Source organism: Thermobia domestica, chromosome 3 (genome assembly GCF_964235325.1).
Source record: "Thermobia domestica chromosome 3, izTheDome1.hap1.1, whole genome shotgun sequence".
NCBI classification, from domain to species: domain Eukaryota; kingdom Metazoa; phylum Arthropoda; class Insecta; order Zygentoma; family Lepismatidae; genus Thermobia; species Thermobia domestica.
In genome coordinates this window covers 284,896,547-284,916,641 of record NC_137456.1, presented here as the reverse complement: position 1 = coordinate 284,916,641, position 20,095 = coordinate 284,896,547, and the positions used below count along the sequence as shown (strand labels likewise).

Sequence of the window (20,095 nt, the reverse complement as noted above, 5' to 3'; positions counted from 1 at the left end):
GAAAGGAACTTTTGGAGCTACAAAACGTTTCTCATTGATAAACGCAGAGGGTTTACAGAAGAAGACATTCGTAGTTCAAGCAACAGAGGTCATTGTGAGATATTTTTATAAGAAATTGAAAGTTTATTTTCTTAGTTTATATTTCAGTGCATATGTTAAAATTTTTAATGCATATTTTTGATGCTTTTTGTGCATATTTGCATGCATATCTCGGGGTTTGTTTATGCATGGAAACCCGGACTCCTCTAATGAGTTAAAATACTGAAGATTGGGGATGAACAATTAACAACAGATTAGAACTCATTCATTTTTTTTTTTTTTTTTTTTTTTTGTCACTGACACCTGACCAATTAATAAATAATAGTTTTACAATAGCACTAAAGGCTGTAATGCGAGTTGCAACTGAAAAAAAAAAAAAAAAGATCTATGCTGTTCTCAAGTGCATTCGTGCATTCGTGGGCAATTATGTTTAAACGTGGAGAATGAAGGAAGAGAAAATAATGCAGATATCGATACAGAAATAGATCCAGTGGTTTTCTTAGTTCCAGAAATGATAGAATCAACATATGGATATATTAATAAATTGAAATCTTTTAGTTTAACGTCCCACGATTATGCCCTTTAGGCTAAGGGAAATTGATGGTTAAGCCAAGTGAATGACGAAGGAAAATTTGGTGGAATGAGAATGTGGGATCGCTGAGGAAGAAATAAAAAGCTTCTGGAGTCCGAATAATTTACACTGACTTTTTAAAATTCTATTTCGATGTAGATTAGGTCTACTGCGGATACCACATAAAAACCGCTCAGTATTCTACCCCTAGGGTAATGTGAAAACAAAGTACGTATCTAAAACAATCTTATATTACAATTTTACCGCTAGGGATCTTTTTGCTCAGAATTTTGTCAACTACGATTTTTCTCATAACTGTTTTCCTCGAAAAATAGACAGATATCATTGAAAAAAAAAAAAAAAACTCCTGAAAAACAAACTTAGGATTCTTTTCAGGATATGCTGACATCAAAATAGAGAACTCCATAAAAATCTACATGGTTGGGATTTTTCCGAAGTTTTGTCCTTTTATTTGTCTAATTCTCCTAGACTATATATTCACGAGAGAGACCTAATATATAGAAAATAAAGTGGAGATTAAAAATAGAATTTCTGATTAAATCCATCTGTAATACTTTTAAAAAATCAGATTTCATATGAAACGTTACATCCCTTGCAGTAGATATTTTTTAAAAAAGTTTAAAAGCTATAGCTATCAATACAATGCTTTCTACTATACTGCACAAAGCTCGTGTCAATGCATATAGGACTATTCAATATGGTTATCGAGATTTCAGCTGCTTATCATGCTCAATACACTTCATAGTAGTACACAAGGAGGCGCGATGGCTCAGTGGTAGAGCGTTTACCTCCGGTGCTTGGGGTCCCTGGTTCGATCTCAGCTCGCGCCATGTGGACTTTGTGGTGGACAAACACCATGCTAGTGGGTCTTCTCGGGGTTCTCCCGTTTCCTCCCACTTTCTTCATTCCACCATTTATCACCGTCTTCTTTAGCCTAACCGGCATAACCGGGGGACGTAAAACTTAAAAGATAAATAGATCTAGATAGTAGTACACAATTGCACTCATGGTACCGATACTTTTGCAGTTTTCGTCTTTGATATGCAGTTTATGTAGTTGTACATTTCCTCGCTTGGAGCGCAGTGCGCTAAAATGCCGGTGAACTGCAGTCAAATGTTTTGTATGACAACATTTCATGAATGTTAGTCAGTTACTACCGTCCAGTGGCAATTACGTACTAAATTTGAGGAACAACCACCATGTGACAATTCTATTCAAGATTGTGCGAGACAGGCATATGTGTGCAAGGAAAAGCACTGGCAAGTCTTCTACATTACTTATCCCCATATTGTTTAATGTCTGGAGATCTTGGGGGCCAAGAGTGTAGTGCTAAGTATTTGCCTCTTCCACGCTCTATCCAAGTTGAATGTCTCATTAGAAAACTGACGAACTTAGGTACGCCAACATTCCATTTCGCTGAAAAATGAAAGTTTAAGGGTTTTCACTCAGTTGAAGAAAAAATCCTGCTGCATTTTAAGATCGGAATTTCTTGTTGCAGAGTTTTCTTTTTCTTTCTTTCTTTTTTTTTTTAAAAAAAAGGCCATTAATCTAACACAAACTGTATGAAACTTTTTTTAATTTTATTTTTAAAAATACACACATGCTGTACAATTTCATGTGGATTCACAAGTCCTCATGTGAGAACATGGTGACGTGAAACTTTGAAACTCTACTTCACGAAACAGCGTTTCATCATTAAAAATCAACCACGGTACGATTCTCCCATGTCCTGGAAGAACATAGAACAGAAATCTGTTTCCTACTGTCATCTGCATGAAGGGTTTTCATCAGCAGTAATCTGTATGGCCTCACAAGCAATCATAATCTTCACACACATACAAACGCTAAACAGTCGTATAATTGATGACAGCAAAAGCAGGACGAGCTGATTTATGCTGATCTCGATGAAAAGTATGCTGAATTCGTTGCACATTTTCCTCTGAAGGAGAGGGGTCGCACTTAGCTCTTTCCTTTACGCTGCTTCTTAGCATTTGTAGACATCAATTAAGGATGTTCTTTGACACTAGTGAATCAACCTTGTTACGTTGTCTATACACCACAATCACGGACCAAGTCTTGCTAAATTCAAGAATACCAGTCTCATTTGTCGCATAGACACCATCTTGGGAACGACTAAGTTTAGCGTCTAATTGAGCGTTAGCAGTGACATCTAGAAGCAAACATTTGAAAATTTTAGAGGAGCACGGTGGCTCAGCGGCAAAACGCTCACCTTTGGTGTGAGGGTTCAATGATCGATCTCCTGGCCAAATGAGTTTGTGGTGGACAATGTAGTGTCGGACCCACAGTACCATTCCGCTAATTTCTTCATAATCATTCATCTTCTTTAGCCTAAACGACATAACCCTGGAACGTTAAAGATTTTACTTGCAACACCTATTCAAATGTTGAAAGTTTTATTTATTGGCAGAATATGGCTACACAGATGAAAAGTTCTAAAACAAGGTCATTATTTTTGAAACACTGTAGTCCATGAAAAATTAAAATTTACGTCAGAACACGAATCAGATAATAACAGTTTTAGTTTCTTGATCTGTATATTTACGGATATGAAAACAAATTCTTAATTTCCATTCGCAGAAAATCCAATGTGTATGACTTCTACATTTATCAGAAATTAATTCACTGATGTTTGACCAAAAGTAATGTATGGAAAAAAAAATTATTTCTGTTTTCAGCAACGGCGTGCAAATCTGTTTTCAACACGGGGGGCGTTTTTTTTAAAGTGATGTTCAAACTATTTGTGAAGTTGAAAAACAATGCTGTGGAGGATCAGAGTTGTCTTCAACATTGCAAGGCGGGCAGTTTAGAGGCTTATTCTGGAGAAGGGGGGAGGGCATCAATTTCATCTCACTTTCCTTTGTGGCAATCGGACACAAATCATCACATTTTCTCCCCAAAAACACATTTCGGATCTGATTATTTGGGGGGTTCAGACCCCATAGTTCCAAGATTGGAGGGGACATAACCCCTCAACCACCCGGGATTTGCGCTAGTGGTCTTCAGCACAATAACTCAGGAACAGGAACAGGAGAAACCATGTAGAATATACTTAAGTTAGGAAAAAATGTTACAATGAGGACACCTTAACAAAAGGGACAAAATGAATCTTTGGCAATACACAAGAAACATTTTAATCAATCAATCAATCCAGAAACACAACACTTATCAATGGATTTCTTTACCACTATGACCAAGTCTCATATACAGATTACAAAAGGTGGCCAAAAAATTAGGTTTCAATGTCTCTGTTAAATCATCAGAAGTATGGAAAACGTTGTATGATTACAAGAGTATTTCTTAGATCGACTAACACTATCAGGTGGACTGTACGTGTAATCAATCCTACATTGATATAATCAAGACACATAGCTACTAGAATCAAAGAACAGTCACGAGTAGTCAAGGAAGACGATCCAACCACGTCACACCTGTGAAGACATCTTAATGCCTCAAAACACACGAGTAAGGAAATCAAAGTATCAAAGTCCTTTACGAAACTAAATCTTACATAGAAAGAAATGTATATATATATGAGACTCCATTTATGAGGGAAAAGGAGGGTTACAAAAGTTGTGGTTTCTTACGTAGCATTTCGGTACCAAAACAAGCAAAATTTATAACAAGTTTTACTAAGTCTAGTGTTGTTTCTTACAGTTCCATTAAAGAAGACACAGTAAATTGATATTTATGATTTAACCATGAATGGATTCAAGTGAATTCAACATGTCTAGTAGATTATCGCATCTAGAGTACCATGGCTCAAGGAATCTTTCCAAATCAAAAAGTATTAAGCAAGACACATCTGTTATTTCGATCTATTAGTGAAAGTGATAAATCAGTAGCGTATTCTATTCTAGTTATTATAAAATATTTACTGCGGCATGTCTTTAATTATTTAGTTTATTCAGTATGTTATAAGCAAGTGTAACTATAAGGTAAAAATTTTTCACAATACAATTGAAGTCCCATGATGGAAACAGGGACATTAGCGCATTTGAACCTATTATATTCATCATGATACGGTTCAATCATATTGTACCTAAAATTTTTCATTGTATAACAGAAGCAATGAGATGCGACTGAACAGATGTAAAAAAACACTGATGAAGGTAGGGGTTACATTGAAAATTTCAGTATTAATAAAAATTGAGCCGCATTCCTAAGTTTAATTGAATAGTGTTTACCTTCACTTTTACAAATACAATAAGGATGGGTGAGGTTAGAAAAAGAAAACGGGTCATCGCTTTTTACTTTTATGTATAAGAAACGAATACGAAGGAAGTCTGAGGACCACTAAATAAGAATGTTCAAAAACATTTATTGGACATTGTGTATTTATTACAAATCAGTAATAATTATTAACATAAATAATTACACATTTTCCTTTTGTACTTACATTCATTCATGTAACTTCCTAAATGATTTCTAAACAATACAAATAATTGTCTCGACAGCCAATGACTATCTGATTATTGCACACTACAGGTGAGGAGAACACCTCGGTCGGAAGTGAGTAATAATGATTCAGTTTCCCTGTCATGAGATCCATCAAATAAACTGAACCTTTCACAGAGGCAGCAATTACCCAGAACGAATCGTTTCTACTATTTTCCTTCCCGCGTTTCTGATCAACTTGGGCAGAACCCATTGTATAAAAATTGTCACTGGTATACCCTTTGGAATTTGTACTTTGTGCCATATAGTCACTTATGTGGTAATCTGCTTGAGTATTTTCACTTGTACCTGCTTGAACGCTATCCGAAAAATCCGCACTAGAGTTCCGCCTGAAATTCGAACTTGATCCTTGACACACGGGGAAAATAAACGGCGTTGCATACACTGGGGAATCCACTTTTAGTTTCCACAACAGAGCACCATTTTCTCTTAAACAGTAGATGTGACTATCGTGGCAGCCAAACACAATCAAACTGTTTCCTTGCTCCTCTGCGTGATGAACACAAAACGAAGAAAATACACTGCCTCCTGCTTGAAAATTCCATAGCTGCAATCAAAAACAATTGAACATGTAATCAGAAGTATTATACTATATGCCAGACGTATCTTCTAATATATTTCAGTTCTCAAATTCAAAGCAAGTACATCAATAAATCGTGTTCATATTTAATACTTTACCTATCGGAACATGTTTATTGGTTAGTAACTGTTGAAAATAGAGCATTAATTAGCAATAGTCATCGTATCATATATATATGGCTGATTAAGTTATCAAGTCACGTTGAGCCTACTTCTGGTCCTTAGAATTTTGCCTTGAGAGAGGGTAAGCTGATTTACGCCTTTCACTATTTTTAATTTCTGAACACAACAGAATTATTAAGCAATAACACAAAATATGTATTGTAAACTATTTTGAATTTTTTCTCTAGTATGTATGTCTTTTCTCACCATCAAATAAGAGCTCAATATTTACTTGGGGGAAACGGGGCAAAGAATGACTTGTTCATGCAATAGTCAAATTATGTTCTGAATATGTGTGCTTTATTATTGCGTGCTAAACTGTAACAAAATAGAAAAAAACTGTTTTAAGACTGTCGTCCTTCTTTTATTGCTGTTCGCTTAGTTTTTGTCTTCGTTGAAGCCTTAGGTTTGAATAATCTAGTACAGTGAAACGACAGATCTCACGACATAATTCATTCTTCAGGATGTACTTTGTGTAGGTAAAAGGAAGCATAAATTTACTATTAGTTTGTCAGTGAAAACGGGTATGACGAAACTTACAACAAATGGTATTCTGTACGTGTGGTGGATAAAGATAAGACCATAATTTCCCTGCAAGAACAGTATGAATCAGCTTACCCAAAGATCTACCAAGTTCGTTGTCCTCTTTAGACAATTTTCCTTGACTCACAACACAACTATGCAGACCAGTGATATTATGTCTTCTGTCTCGAATTATGAAGAGAAAGATGGAAGTAAGCTAACAAATAATTCAACATTCTCTGGATTATCGACAGGTATTTCGTCTAAGTCTGTATTAGCTTCTACTTCAGAGAATGGTCATAACCTTAGAAACAGAACGCAAATCCCCTACGACAGTGATGGTGAAATGGCAGTCCGCGAGCCGGATACGGCCCGCGAGTACGTTTCATCCACCACTCGAATAAAAATGAAAAACATTAACACGATTCGTTGCTTTTATTTTTTAACTCACTGCGTAACAAGATAAGTATAGCTGGCCATCATAGTATCATATGAATACTCTCAAATCATAATGGAGCCACCACCAGCCTGTCGTCGTCCTACTGTGCACATCTCGAGCAGCTGTTGGTGTAGGAAGATAAGTGATTCTGACCCGACCATCGATGTGATGAAGGCAGTATCGTGGTTCATCGGACCACGCAACGCTGTGCCATTGCTCAGCGGTTCAATGACGATGAGCATGCACCCATTTCAGTGATAATTGACGATGCCGTGCGGTTAACATTGGTACACGTGTGGGACATCAACTGCAGAGGCTCATGTATAACAGTTTGCGGTGAACTGTGTGCTCAGACACACTCGTGCTTTGTTCACTATTAATTGTGCAACAGTTTGCACCCTAGCCTGTTTTACCAATCTAGACAGTTTACGACCTCAGACTTCTGGTTTCACCATTCTTTTCCTACCTTTGGAAGACACTAACTACGGCAGCTCGCAAACACCAGATAAATCGCGTTGTTTCCGAGATGCTCGTTTCCAGCCGTCTGACCATAACAATCTGCTCCTATCAAACTCTTGATATATCGGCGTCTTTTCTAATTTTATGAACAAGCACTACATTGACTGATAGAGTGAGATCATTACCATTATCTGTGAGCGGTTCTGCTGTGCCCCGTGCCTCTTACGTCTGCCCACGAATTCGTTTAAAACGTAGCAGGTGGTCATAACGATTTGACTGGTGAGTTTATACGTATTATGTTCCTGATGGAATAGAAGTTAAACTGGTATCGAATATACGATATGTTTCGAATCCGGGTTTCTAGCATTTCTTCGGTGGAGGTGGGGATTGTTTCAAGGACCAGTTCTCATAGTGACGGTGCGAAGATTGCTAACTATTCAAGAACAGAGTTTGGGTCGGGGCGAGAAAGCTTCTTCGGTTTCCTATAAGATGAGACAGGAAGGAAGTACGGGTTAAGCAAAATTTATCAGCTTCTGTTGGGAACGGAGGGAGAAATGGTATGGAGTAAGGAAATTAGGAACAGCGGATTTTATAGCAGAAGTTTTTTTTTCTTTCTTTCTTTCTTTCATAACTAAATTAATTACAAGTGGATGCGGGAGTATTCCTGGTGGGACAGAGATCACCAAAGGATCTTATGTTATCATTATTATCAGGGAATGACAAATGCTAATTCTCCAAATAGCCAGAAAATAGGATAGAGTATAGGCTTGACATGGTAAGGGTGGCTTCTCTTAAAGTAGAGGTACTACATATTGTTAGTAGGTTTGATGCGTATGTCAGTTCCTAGATATTAATTTTCAAGCCTGAAGTCCATACTACTGAAGATAGAAACAGTTGGAGAAGGAACAGGTGATTTGACTGGGCACTTATTATTTAGAGATTGTAGGAATAGTTACAGTACTTGTTGGCCTAAATCCATATTAGAAAACTACGTCTATGACACGAATCCAAAGGAAAAGCTGAAATGGGGATGATCGTAGTATCTGATATTCCTGGTACCCCATGAATCTAGATTGTGACAGAGGGGCAATGGGCTAACATTGTGTTTAGGAAAAACTAAACTAGCTGGACTGGAAATTGTTGTTTAGCTTTTGAGGTTTGGGAAGTGTCTAGGAATTGTTCAAGTGTACTGACACCATGAGTAAACGGAATATTGGTACATAATAAAATTACAATCTCAGAGGTTAGAAGAGGTCTGATGACAAAAAAAATGGATAGAAAGTGGTTGTCATTTTTGAGTCATAACGAGAGAGCTTGAACATTGGGTTGAAGGCGATAGTCAAGGTGATAACAGAGATGTGTTCGGTTGGGCTACCGGAACAGGAAATAGGGGGGAATATGTCGTTTCAGGTTGCAAGGTTTGTTTATATAAATAACATAAAATTTAGAAGTTTTGGGCGCCTTTTGGATTGGACTGGATTTGAGTTTAGCGTCCCGTTTAGTGGCGAGGCTATATGAGATGTGGATTTACAACTTAATGTGGTATCCGAATCACTTGAGCTCCCACTGGGAATCGAACCTAAGTTTCCCAAGTCAAACGCCCGTACACTATCCACATAACCCCAAGGGAGTAGCTGATGGGTATCTTTGGAGTAAAACAAAAGAGTAGTTTAGGATAAATCCTTGAATGGACAGTGGGTGGTTAGGTAAAAATTGGATCTATATATTGTTCCATGAGTCCCATAAATAGGTTGGCGTATGAAAGGTCATGTGGTAACCCTAATTTGAAGATAGTGGTTATTTTCAAATATGAAAATGTTCTTAGCAATTCTTCAAGAGTGCTAAATCCATGGGCAAGTGAAACGTTGTGTATAATAAAATTAGTCTAGACGGTCAGGATGGTTTTAAATGGTAACAAGTTCCATGGCAGAGGACAAACTTCTCCCCGTAACTTTTACTACGGGTTGCTTTGAGTTCGAAAGATGTTAATCGAAAAAATAGTGTACTCGTACATTATGCAACTTCACTATTAGTAAATTTCTGACAGAGGGCAACGATTACATTAATTTGAAAAAGAAAGAAAAAAAAAAAAAGAAAAAAAGAGAAACAACTATCCTCAATAACTTTTATTTTGTAGTTCCACTGTAGTTCAGGGTATCTACTAAAATTCCAAAATGAAATTTTGTAACTTTTTTGTGACCTTTTCTTTACCAATTCATAAAATTTCGTAACACTCTCAAGAGCGAATTAGGCCCAATTTTCATGCATGCTATAGAAGCGTACTTTGCTTGCGATTTGGTAGCGTCTAAAGCTGACCATAGACATTATCGGTGGTGAATTTTGACGTATTGTACAACAAAATTTTGCAGTCTGTACCTATATTTGTACAGACAGAAAAATCGCGACCTAAAAGCTAAATTTTGTGACTTTTTCTTGACTTTCATGACCGTTTTCTGATTTCGTAACTTTTTCGTGATTTTCGTGACCCACAGACACCCTGTAGTTGAAAAGGAATTTCAGAGGACTCAAAACGTCCAACAGAACAAATTATTGGAAACATTTTTTTTTCCTTTTCCTTAAATTAACACTGCTTCATTTAAAATTTTAAATTGAATTAATTAAACAGAGGTAAGTCCCGTCTGAAAAACCAGTAACAATGATGATAGGAATCCAGTTGAACCTGCAAAACCTATCCGACCCTTTTTGGGTTCCAACGTCACGGAACTTAGTTTGTACCGGTAATCGAGTCATCCTGGATTATTTTTATAAGTAATTTAATTTTAATCTAAACTAAATTTAGATGTTACTTTTAATACATCTAGGGCTATATTAATATCTCCTTTCTAAGTTTCATTCTTCGAATGGGAACGGAAAAACATAATTTCTCAAAACAAGCTGAGCTAATTGGAACTATGTCAACCAGTAACACTCACTTAAGCAACTGGCTAATGAAAATAACTACATACAGAAGAAGGTTGTTCCCTTTATATCCGACCATTTTTAACGGGTATTCATTTTAAGAGATAAAGCGCTACCACTCCCCCAGCATTGTGTTCTCTATTGTACCCCAAGCATTGTGGACTATCACACGGCATCGCTGTTTCTATTGCAGCAAACTCCGGCGCAGGACAGGTATGGGAATTCTGTCCCACTTCTCCCTGTAAGCTTTCCAGGGATCATCCAGGATGCGCGGACAGCGATGTTGAAGACGTCGTTTCAACAGTCCAATGCGCAAAAATCCATTGGACCATCTGGGCTTTTCACAGGAATGTCTTCACACGGAATGACACGAATTCCTACTTCCTCTGCCATTTTCTGATAAAAGGTAGTAGTGATTTTCTGGTAGTATGACTCAAAGCCTGGTAGTAAGCTTTGCGAAAACTTACGATCATGGATGTCATAAAGTTAACCTCTCAACAAAAATGTATATTGAATACCAGAATCTATCTAGATTACATAGAGAAAAGCACGAAGAAATCTGGATCCCAATTCCCAAAATTGAAACTCGAAATTTTAGGTAGGAGGTGAGATGGGACAAATTCAATCGAATTCTTTCGACATCTATTCATGGTAGTATTTTAAACCTGTTGTTTAACAACGGTTATTTCTTCGTCTAACCCACTGGAATCAGTTTCAAATGGCCTGATAGCATATTCAAAAGACAAATTTTCCACCCACATGTCTCCTGAACAAGAGAAAGTGAATCCAAGGGAGATCTCTGTGCAGGAAAATGTACTACTTTCGTTTATATTGACAGCTACATTTTAGTCATCACGTGATTCCTATTTAAGGTCCAATTTGCCTAACTTTAAACACTATGTACGTAACACAACTAAGATTCTCATAAATTTGAGTGGAGTTAGAGAGAGAAAGAAGAAAAATGCTTACCAATTCTCCTGCACTAGAAATATAGGAGATCAGTCCATCAACAGAGCTAAACACCACACCATTCCCAACAACAGCAGGTGAAGCAAACACTGGCTTTTCTAGCTGAAATTTCCACAGAAGTCTTCCATCATGCTGCGCCAGAGCCACGCACGTTCCATCTAATGATGCAGCATATATTGCACTTTGAGTAACACACGGAGATGAGAAAACACTCCCTGCTCCCGGCCTGCTTTTCCACACCAAAGCTCCTTGCTGAAAAATTAATTTCTCTCTCAGTTACGTTACGAAATACATTATGAAAGCTATTTTTTTTAGTAAACAATTTATTTAATTTTAAAACTATTTATATTAATCGTGTAAGTACTCACGTAATATAGCAAACGAAGTTACTTTTTTTTTTCTGCCTACCTCCCCTATCATGCTTATAACTACGATACTTATGACTGTAAGGCAATCTCGCACAAATGCTGCAGTACATCACTCATCGAAATAAAATAATAATTAGCAACCTGACCACAGCTTTCTTTCAAACGCTTTATATTTTTATCTGTATAAAATGAAAGCAAACTTCTTTCAAGCAAAGTACGAACTTTATTTCCGAAACATGAAAATGAAATGAAATCTTTAAGTTTTACATCCCATGCTTATGCCAGCTAGGCTAAAGGAGAAGGTGATGATGAGAAGTGAATGAAACGGTGGAATGAAGAAAGTGGGAGGAAACGAGAAAACTTAAGTACATGGTGTTTGTCCACCACAAAACTCACTTGGTGCAAGCTGGGAACAAACCAAGGACCCCATACACCAGAGGTGAACGCTCTACCACTGAGCCAACACGATTTTCGAAATATAAAGAGGACAGAATGATGCAAAAGATGTTTTTTATTGTCTGACACAAATTAGGTATTTACCCACGTATATTATGTCCTCTTATTAAAATACCATAAATTAAGGTTTTTCTCAATGTGTCCTTTTCTACCACGAGAAATTTCCATTTAAAAAAATCCATATCGCTATCCACTAATATAATGTTTCCATAGCGTTGTGAATTGTGAAAGACACACACACATATTTTCAATATATATACAAGGTGTTTCAAAACAACACCGACAACGTTTAGAAGGTGATTCCTGACACCAAGGCAAGATGAAAAGTATAGACCAGCGTTTCCAACCTCCCACGACATTATTATCGTACGAACACAGTAAAATTATCGTTTTTTACATAAAATTATCGTACACCTTTGTTTGTAATAGAAATTTTAAGTATTACTATGCCTAACTAGTATTATTATCATTGCGAGCATAATAATAATAATAATAATAATAATAATAATAATAATAATAATAATAATAATAATAATAATAATAATAATAATAATAATAATAAATAAAAGAAGAAGTAGTACAATATAATAATTGTACTTACCAAGCGAGATGCTGAATTATGAATATGTCACTGATAATGTTCACTGTTTGTGCACTTAACGATAACATTTTATATACCCTGTACATTATATACATCAATAGCGGCTCGTGGTCTGTAAAAGCACCGGTTGCAATGTTCCAATATCAAAAGTATGTATGTACGCGCAAATGTTCCCCAGCATTCTTGAGTCTTATCCAAAAAGAATATATTCAGGAATTATGAAGAAGAAAATCCTTTTAAGCTCTATTTGTATATTCATTGTTTCAAGTGTATTCTCTAATATTGATTTAATATATAAGCTATTTAGTTTTTTTTTTCAAACAACCACTATCAATGTACGTTTATACACTATTTATATACAAAACTTCTACACTCATGTTATTCAAAAAATTAAATGAAATGAAATCTTTAAGTTTAACGTCCCACGCTTATGCCGGTTAGGCTAAAGGAGACGGTGATGATGAGAAATGAATGAAATGGTAGAATGAAAGATGTGAGAGGAAACGGGAGAACCCCGAGAAAACCCACGAGCACGATGTTTGTCCACCACAAAGTCCACACAGCGCGAGCTGGGATCGAACCAGGGACCCCAAGCACCGGAGGTGAACTCTCTACCACTGAGCCACCGCGCCCCCTCATGTTATTGAACAAGATATAAACCGAATATATAGCCATGAATGATATCGTTAACCCAAAAAGAAGAAAAAAAGCAAGAAAATTGCATATATTCATGCACGCAGTTAAACAAAATTATTTAATTAAGTAAACTATGCATTATTTTAAAATGGAAGATCTTTCTTTGTTTCAAATTTTTCTGACTTCAGTGAAATCTGAAATGCTGCTCGTCAAGATTTTCTGAATAAAAAGCATCCTTACTGCAAATATTTTCCGCTTTGTTTTCTTTAGGGTACAGAAACACCTCTCTCTTCCGAAAATATGCATTTTGTTATCATTTCTTTGTATGAATATAAGGGACAAAAAGTCCAATTTCGGTAACCATATTTTTGTCTGCTGTTCTACTACAAATAAGCACGAAATCTAAGATTTTTTCCTTCGAAAATAATAATAATAATAATAATAAAATAGTTTAACATTCCAGCAATTTAGGCTAAAGAAGACAGATGAGTATTGAAAGTGAATGATTTGAGACTATTTTTTTAATGTTCTGCGCCGGAAATCGGACACGGGTTCATGTGCATGAAACATACAGAGCTAGGAATTAGAACAGTGGTAAGACATTTTCTACTTCGAGACTCGATTGCCTCCCCTCGTCCAGAATAGGATATTTTTTATTTTAAAAATAAAACCTATCCCAAGAATTTTCACCTTTGTATTATAAATGTAAAATAAAACTTATTGACTTCGAACGATCGCCCCCTCCTGTAGCATTCCAGCTACATGGAAATAGAGATTTGTATTGAATGATTTTTTTTTAAAAATGTAAATCTTGATTAAATGCAAAATTTGTATTAATAATATCTAGTCAAATATTATTGATATTTAAGGTAATTATATTCAATTATGAAGTATCTGCGTTATATGTGGGCGTACAGTAACGTTTATCTAACGTTTATGTGATATCAGAAGTTTGATAGAAAATGTTTCTTTTAAAAAAAATGAGAGAAAAAAAAAAAGATGTAACGAGCGATAATAACGTGAGAGAGAATTTCCAATCCTGAATGGCGAGTCTTGCTTTCGAAGCAGCTGCCTCCTGAGGCTGATTTGCTGTTTTGCCTCCGCTGGTGGAGTTGGGCTCGCGTGTGCTTGTTCACCGTGTGTTGTCTCATAGCTTGCATGGCGCGGGTTGTAGTTGAATGCAGAGTTAAAAGTGAAAAAAAGTGGCCAAAGGTGAAGTGAGTGTATTGAAATGCTTTCAGTGAACATAGTTGAGTGTTTTGTTAGTAATTGTGATCTCAGAGAATTTTGTTCCCTTGTGGAAAGTATTTTTCTTGAAATTTAATGGAGTTAAACCGGCATCGAGGAGACGGTGCTTGAGTGAGCCTTGGTGGTCAGACAAAAGTGCCCATTAAAGTGACTCCAATCTGCTCCATTTTGTGATTATATTGTTTGGATTTCAATGTTTTGTAATGTTTAAAGCTATCTTTTCCGCCTTTTCCTCAAAATAAAAAAAAATTCAATTATACTCACTTCGTCTCGGGCCCAATTTAGCAGAAAGTCAGTACTAGACCATAGGACATAAGCTGTTTCAACCAGAGGGAAGTAATATTATCTGCAAAGGTAAAATATTACTGGAGCTAAATTGCGTTTCGCTTAATCCTGGTAAGTTCGCAGTTAATTAGTAGTTTGTACATATGGGTTTAGTTGGTTACGTAGTGTCATTAATGAGCTGGAAATGGGTTATTATAACTTGCATTCAATCGCTGACATGTATTCGGGTATTTTCTAGAGTATAAGCGTGATATTTTCAGAGTTTTTGCGAAAAATTGAAAATCCCCCCCCCCCCCAATTTTTAGACTCACCTCACTAGTAATGCTTAAATGGTGTTTTGAATGGAAATTCTTGGTATGATTGTCCAGTATTCAATGAATTACCTTTTCTAATGTTAATTTGTTTGATCAGAGCTTAGCGTTTAATGCAAACACTCTCTCACGTCATTATTAGACTCGGAATCAGTTGTTTTGGGTATAATAAAACTGGTTTTCAGAAATGCTGTTTGCAATGTTTTGAATAGACAGAAATGAAGAGGCAATTAAGAGGGTTGAAATTATAAATACATATATGTGAATTTAAGAAATTGAATGGGTCAGATTGATTGAACTGGATTCGAAATTTTGGTCCTAAATCGTACTAAGCTGGAATTGATTTCCTTAATTTGCGGTTATATTAGTATAGTCTGTGGTAAGAACCTCGTGTTGCTCAATAAGAAATTGTATTTAAAAAAAAAATGTCCCGCGGACAACATTAAGAGGTAGAGTACCGAAAAATGCAGAGCTATTGAGAAATACTCAGAAAAGGACAAAAATATTTTTGAATGTATTTTCATGCATTTGAAAACACTTAAATGGTTTGAATTTCTTTAATTAGTAATATTGATCAATTAAGATATTTTTTGCTCAAGAAAAATATTTTCTCTGAATAGGTGCGAAATATTAAATATTCTTTTTTTCGAGAGTCTTTGCTAGTATTACGAATTGCTCTTAGCGTAAAATATTGAGAGAAATATATAAATTCAAAGTTCAATCTGAAAGTACTAGATTTTTTTAATATAAAGAAAAATTGCTTAATTGCTCTGGAATCTAATTTCATTGTTTGAATTTTTTGGATATTTTAATCGTGTTGGTGAATATCTGTTCTTCAAACGCTTGAGCAAATATTCACCTATACTTATTGAAATAAAAATTTGTTATTTGAAAACTGAATTTTTGGTTGGTTATTTTTGTTATTATTGTTGTTTATCCTTATCCCAGAGTGAATACTGGATAATCACAGTCTAGTCACAGGTTAATCTGGTGATCTTGAGCCGCGCGGATCCACCTACCGTAGTCCCTTCTTCGGTGGAGTTCGGGGTTGGTTTTGAATTTTCTTCTTTTTCTTTTTTTAGTTGAATCAACCTTTGACTCCTGGGGAATGGGGCGTTACAATGACAAAACAGCAAATCCAATTTGATTTTTATTTTGTTATTTTTCTGATTACGTTAAAATTGGAAAATATTCACTTGTTAATTATATACTGTAGTTTCATAAATATTTGTAACCTCCACCTCCGGTTAAATAATTGATGGTTGTGTTTTGTAGTAATATTATTGGAAATTTGAACAGTATTAATCATTATTTATATTTTAAAAAGTTTCTAGAATTAAATTTTGAAATTTCGATTGGATTAGTAGTTCTTGTATGGGTTGTTTCCATTTGGTCACTGGTAGCTTGTAGATTTTAGTGGTAATTTGGTTGTATGTTAATTATAAACGAAATCATTTTGTTTATTTTGGTATTGATATTATCTTATCAGCATTGTATCTCAAGGATGGATAATCGAAATTATGAAAGAGAATACGTTAGTATTGATATGCCTATTGATATCTCAGGATTTGTAACCATGGATAGGACTGGCCAAGTAGATTTAGATCAGAATTCGAGGCTTGGTTATGCTAATATGTCTTTTACACCTCCGACTCAAGGAAGCTTTTATATTCGTCATATGCCTTCGCCAGTTCAGAATAATGAGGGAATGCCTGGAACAAATGATTCGACTTTTGGATTTAGTAGGCAAGCGAATCCCAATTTAAGTAATGATGGACGGGATTGTCGGCAGGTGACTTTTTCGGAAAGTTTGAATGGACCACCTTTAGGAAATCATATAGGGTGTCCAGAAAGTAATATCGAGGCTCGGAATCCTGAACTTAGTAATAGGTATTTGAATTTGGGTCAATACTATCAAAGAGTTTCAAGGATCAGGAATTCAACCCCTAGGGTAGTTAATGCTAGGAATGAGCAACAACCTTATATCAACTATGCTAATTTGAATTACCCAGAATGTTATAATCGTGATTCAGGAAATGCATCAGCAAATTTTGTTTCTCAGGTAGAGAATAAGCTTATGATTAAACATACTTTTAGTAAAACCTCCGAATATTTAGAGAATAAATTTAGAACTTTTAAGAAATTAGATGGAAATGATAGTATTCAGATGTTTGAGGTTATGGTTAGCATTGAAGAAATTTTATTAGATACTAGTTATTCTTTGGGAATGATACTGACAGCTTTGATTTCGCGATGTGAAGGTACAGTCTTGAAAATAATTTTGTCTGCCTTACATGATAACATTGGTTGGGAAGAGTTACGATATTCTCTGTTGACACAGTTTGTGACACCAGTATGTATTCATACGTTAATATCTGAACGTGTTTATAGGAGGCAGAAATTGAATGAATTAATTAATAATTATGTTCGATCAGTCATGGTTGCTATGAATGTGTTAGGAATGAGGGCACCTGAGATTGAATTAGTTAATATAATCCTGAGCGGAATGAATCCGAATCAGAGACATAGAATGTTAAATGCGTATATTCCTGTTGATAGAAGAGAACTTTTGGAAATAGCTGATCAGTTCGTCCTGATTAATAAAAATCAAATTGATTATAATAAACAATCGGGTTATATCAAAAATAAATCAAATGTTGTTCTTTCTAGTAGTAATGCTAGAACTAATCGATTGTATGGTAATGGGAAAGATAATTTTAAGGAACATCCTAATAAAAATAATTCGAAATCGAATCAAATGGGGATCGGGTCTCGAAATTCGATATCTTCAGAGTCTCACTCGAATAAGCCGAATTATTTCACAGGAGAGAAACCCAGGCCCAGGGGAAATATTCCGTCAGAACTAAGTGGCACTATAGCATCCTTTGTTGTTGGGAAAGTTAATAGTCAATTGACTGATATTTGCGTAGACGGCGGATCAAGTTTCAATTTGGTGACTGAAGATCTTGTGCGTCGTTGTGGGGCTGAACATTTTGTGAAGGAAGTGGATGAAAGACCGGTGAATGCTCCGTCTGGGTTGACCTTTTCAACTAATAGGGAAGTGTTACTTAATATCAACCTGTCCGGACATTTCGAGCGAGTTAATTTTCGTGTGGTGAAACAACTTCCATGTGACTGTTTGTTGGGCACTCCTTTCCTTCGTGAATCCAAATCAGTGATCGATTATGTGAACAATCGAATAATGTTGAATAATGGAAAGAAGGTAATTCGCTTGAACTATCGTCGTATGATAAACGATAAAAGAAAGTGGTTGCGATCAGTTGATCAAGGTGACCAGTCCGAAACTCGGAACGATGGTGCTTCGAACTTAGTCTGGTTTTCTGGGCAAAACTCCGGTATGGCTTCGATATTTATTAAGGAGGATGTAAATTATTTGGGAATTGTTAGCAAGGGGATACAGTGTGAATTGGAATGTGAACAACTAGAAACTGAGTTATTAAAAATTGAACATCCTTCAGCCTCTCAGTTATTGAATTTGCGGACACTGGTTGAGTGTGAACTTGGAAGAAGGGGTGTTCAGGGTCCTGATTTGTTGCCTCGGTCAGTGGATACTGGATTTAAGGATATTGGTTTCGGAGATATTTCGTCGCATCGAGAACTACCTTGGACTTTGATGGAAAATTTAAACAGAAATAGGGAACAAAGTAGCTCTGGAAAGATTCCTGTTGATTTGGCATTTATCACAGACAAAATTGATACTAAAAATTTTGTTTTGAATTCGGATGAAATGGCTGTTTCTGAAAGTCATGTAGAATGTCCTGTTGGAGGAAATAGTAGTTCTTTGGTGGCAACGACTAATTTGCAGGATGAAGTACCGGTGGAAGAGTGTCGAGCGGATTCTGGTTTTCCTGGTGTTCCCAAAAGACAACGTAGAAGAAAGCGAAAGAAGAAACAGAGTGATTCCAGAGTTGAATCTTTGTCACATGAAGATAATAGCAAACCAGCTGTTGAAATTCCTGTTAAAGATGGATCCAAGAAGACTGTTGGAAACTCTTCAGATGCTGAAATACATGTATTGTCATCAAAAGGGGAAATGGATAGAAAACTTCAGATTACCGATTCAGAAGCATCTGATGTGGATATGGAACAGTCAGAGAACTTCAAAAAATTAATAAGCCAGAATAGGAAATATTCTTCGAGTTTCTGTGCGAGTTTCTGTTTTGTGAATAACTTTTTTCTTCCAAGCGTCTATATCTCACTCACTCTATCAAGTGAGTCAAGCGCTGCCAAGCGGAGAAATTTGTAACTATTACAGAAGCTGACTATATATCAGTTGCGGACCAAGGAGCAACTGGAAGAGGGCAACACAGGAGCAGCGATGCAAGAATATATCCACTTCCTCATGTTAAGAGATAGGAGCTCGGTCATAGGTTCAATGTTACTGCTTCCAGTGGCAACGCTCGCTGCAATTGGAAATGTAAATCTCTCTCTTTCTTTCAGTATTTTTTTTTTTTTTTAAAGAAATGCATCAATATTGTTTTGCACTCAAGAGGAAATGTTTATTTTTAACTGATGCACTACTTTAATACTTAAAAATATCTTTAGTATTAAAAAAATATCCGGTTGCACAACCATACAACATATAGTACCAGCCGCCGCTGATATACATTATGTCACAAAAAATTAATTTAAAAAAATCATCATCACTACTTTCTGCACATGTGTCACTACTAACAGAAGATGGATACAGGTAATTTTTGTTCATTGACCTGAGAATGAACTCTGATGGTTTGAAGTCACTGCATCCGCCATTGGCTGTGCCAAGTTGAGATGAAAGTAATAGGGCATTGAGAGTTTCTGTGTGCAGCTTATTTCTTGTTTTGGATTTTATTACGTTTACCCTTAAGAACACTCTTTCACACGATGCAGTAGAATGAGGCAACACTAGAACATCAAGGGCGAACTAAGCTAGTTCGAAGAATTCTTTGCACCCATTGTCGTTTGCCCAAAACTTATCTGGTTGGCTTTCGTGCGTGATATTGAAGAGCAGCATTTTTCTCCACTGATCATCGA

General features: G+C 36.1%; 1 protein-coding gene across 2 annotated transcripts in view; it reads right to left on the bottom strand.

Moving 5' to 3' along the window:
• Positions 1–4,950: 4,950 nt before the first annotated feature.
• Positions 4,951–20,095, bottom strand: part of Aasdh (Aminoadipate-semialdehyde dehydrogenase) — a 76,855-nt gene continuing 61,710 nt past the window's right edge. For both annotated transcript variants that reach the window (XM_081752514.1, XM_081752515.1), the window contains exons 9-10: positions 11,157–11,408; positions 4,951–5,654 (exon numbers count right to left, since the gene is read on the bottom strand). In XM_081752514.1, coding sequence (XP_081608640.1) covers positions 5,067–5,654; positions 11,157–11,408 — 840 coding nt within the window. In that variant the 3' untranslated portion in view covers positions 4,951–5,066. The remainder of the gene's footprint in view (positions 5,655–11,156; positions 11,409–20,095) is intronic.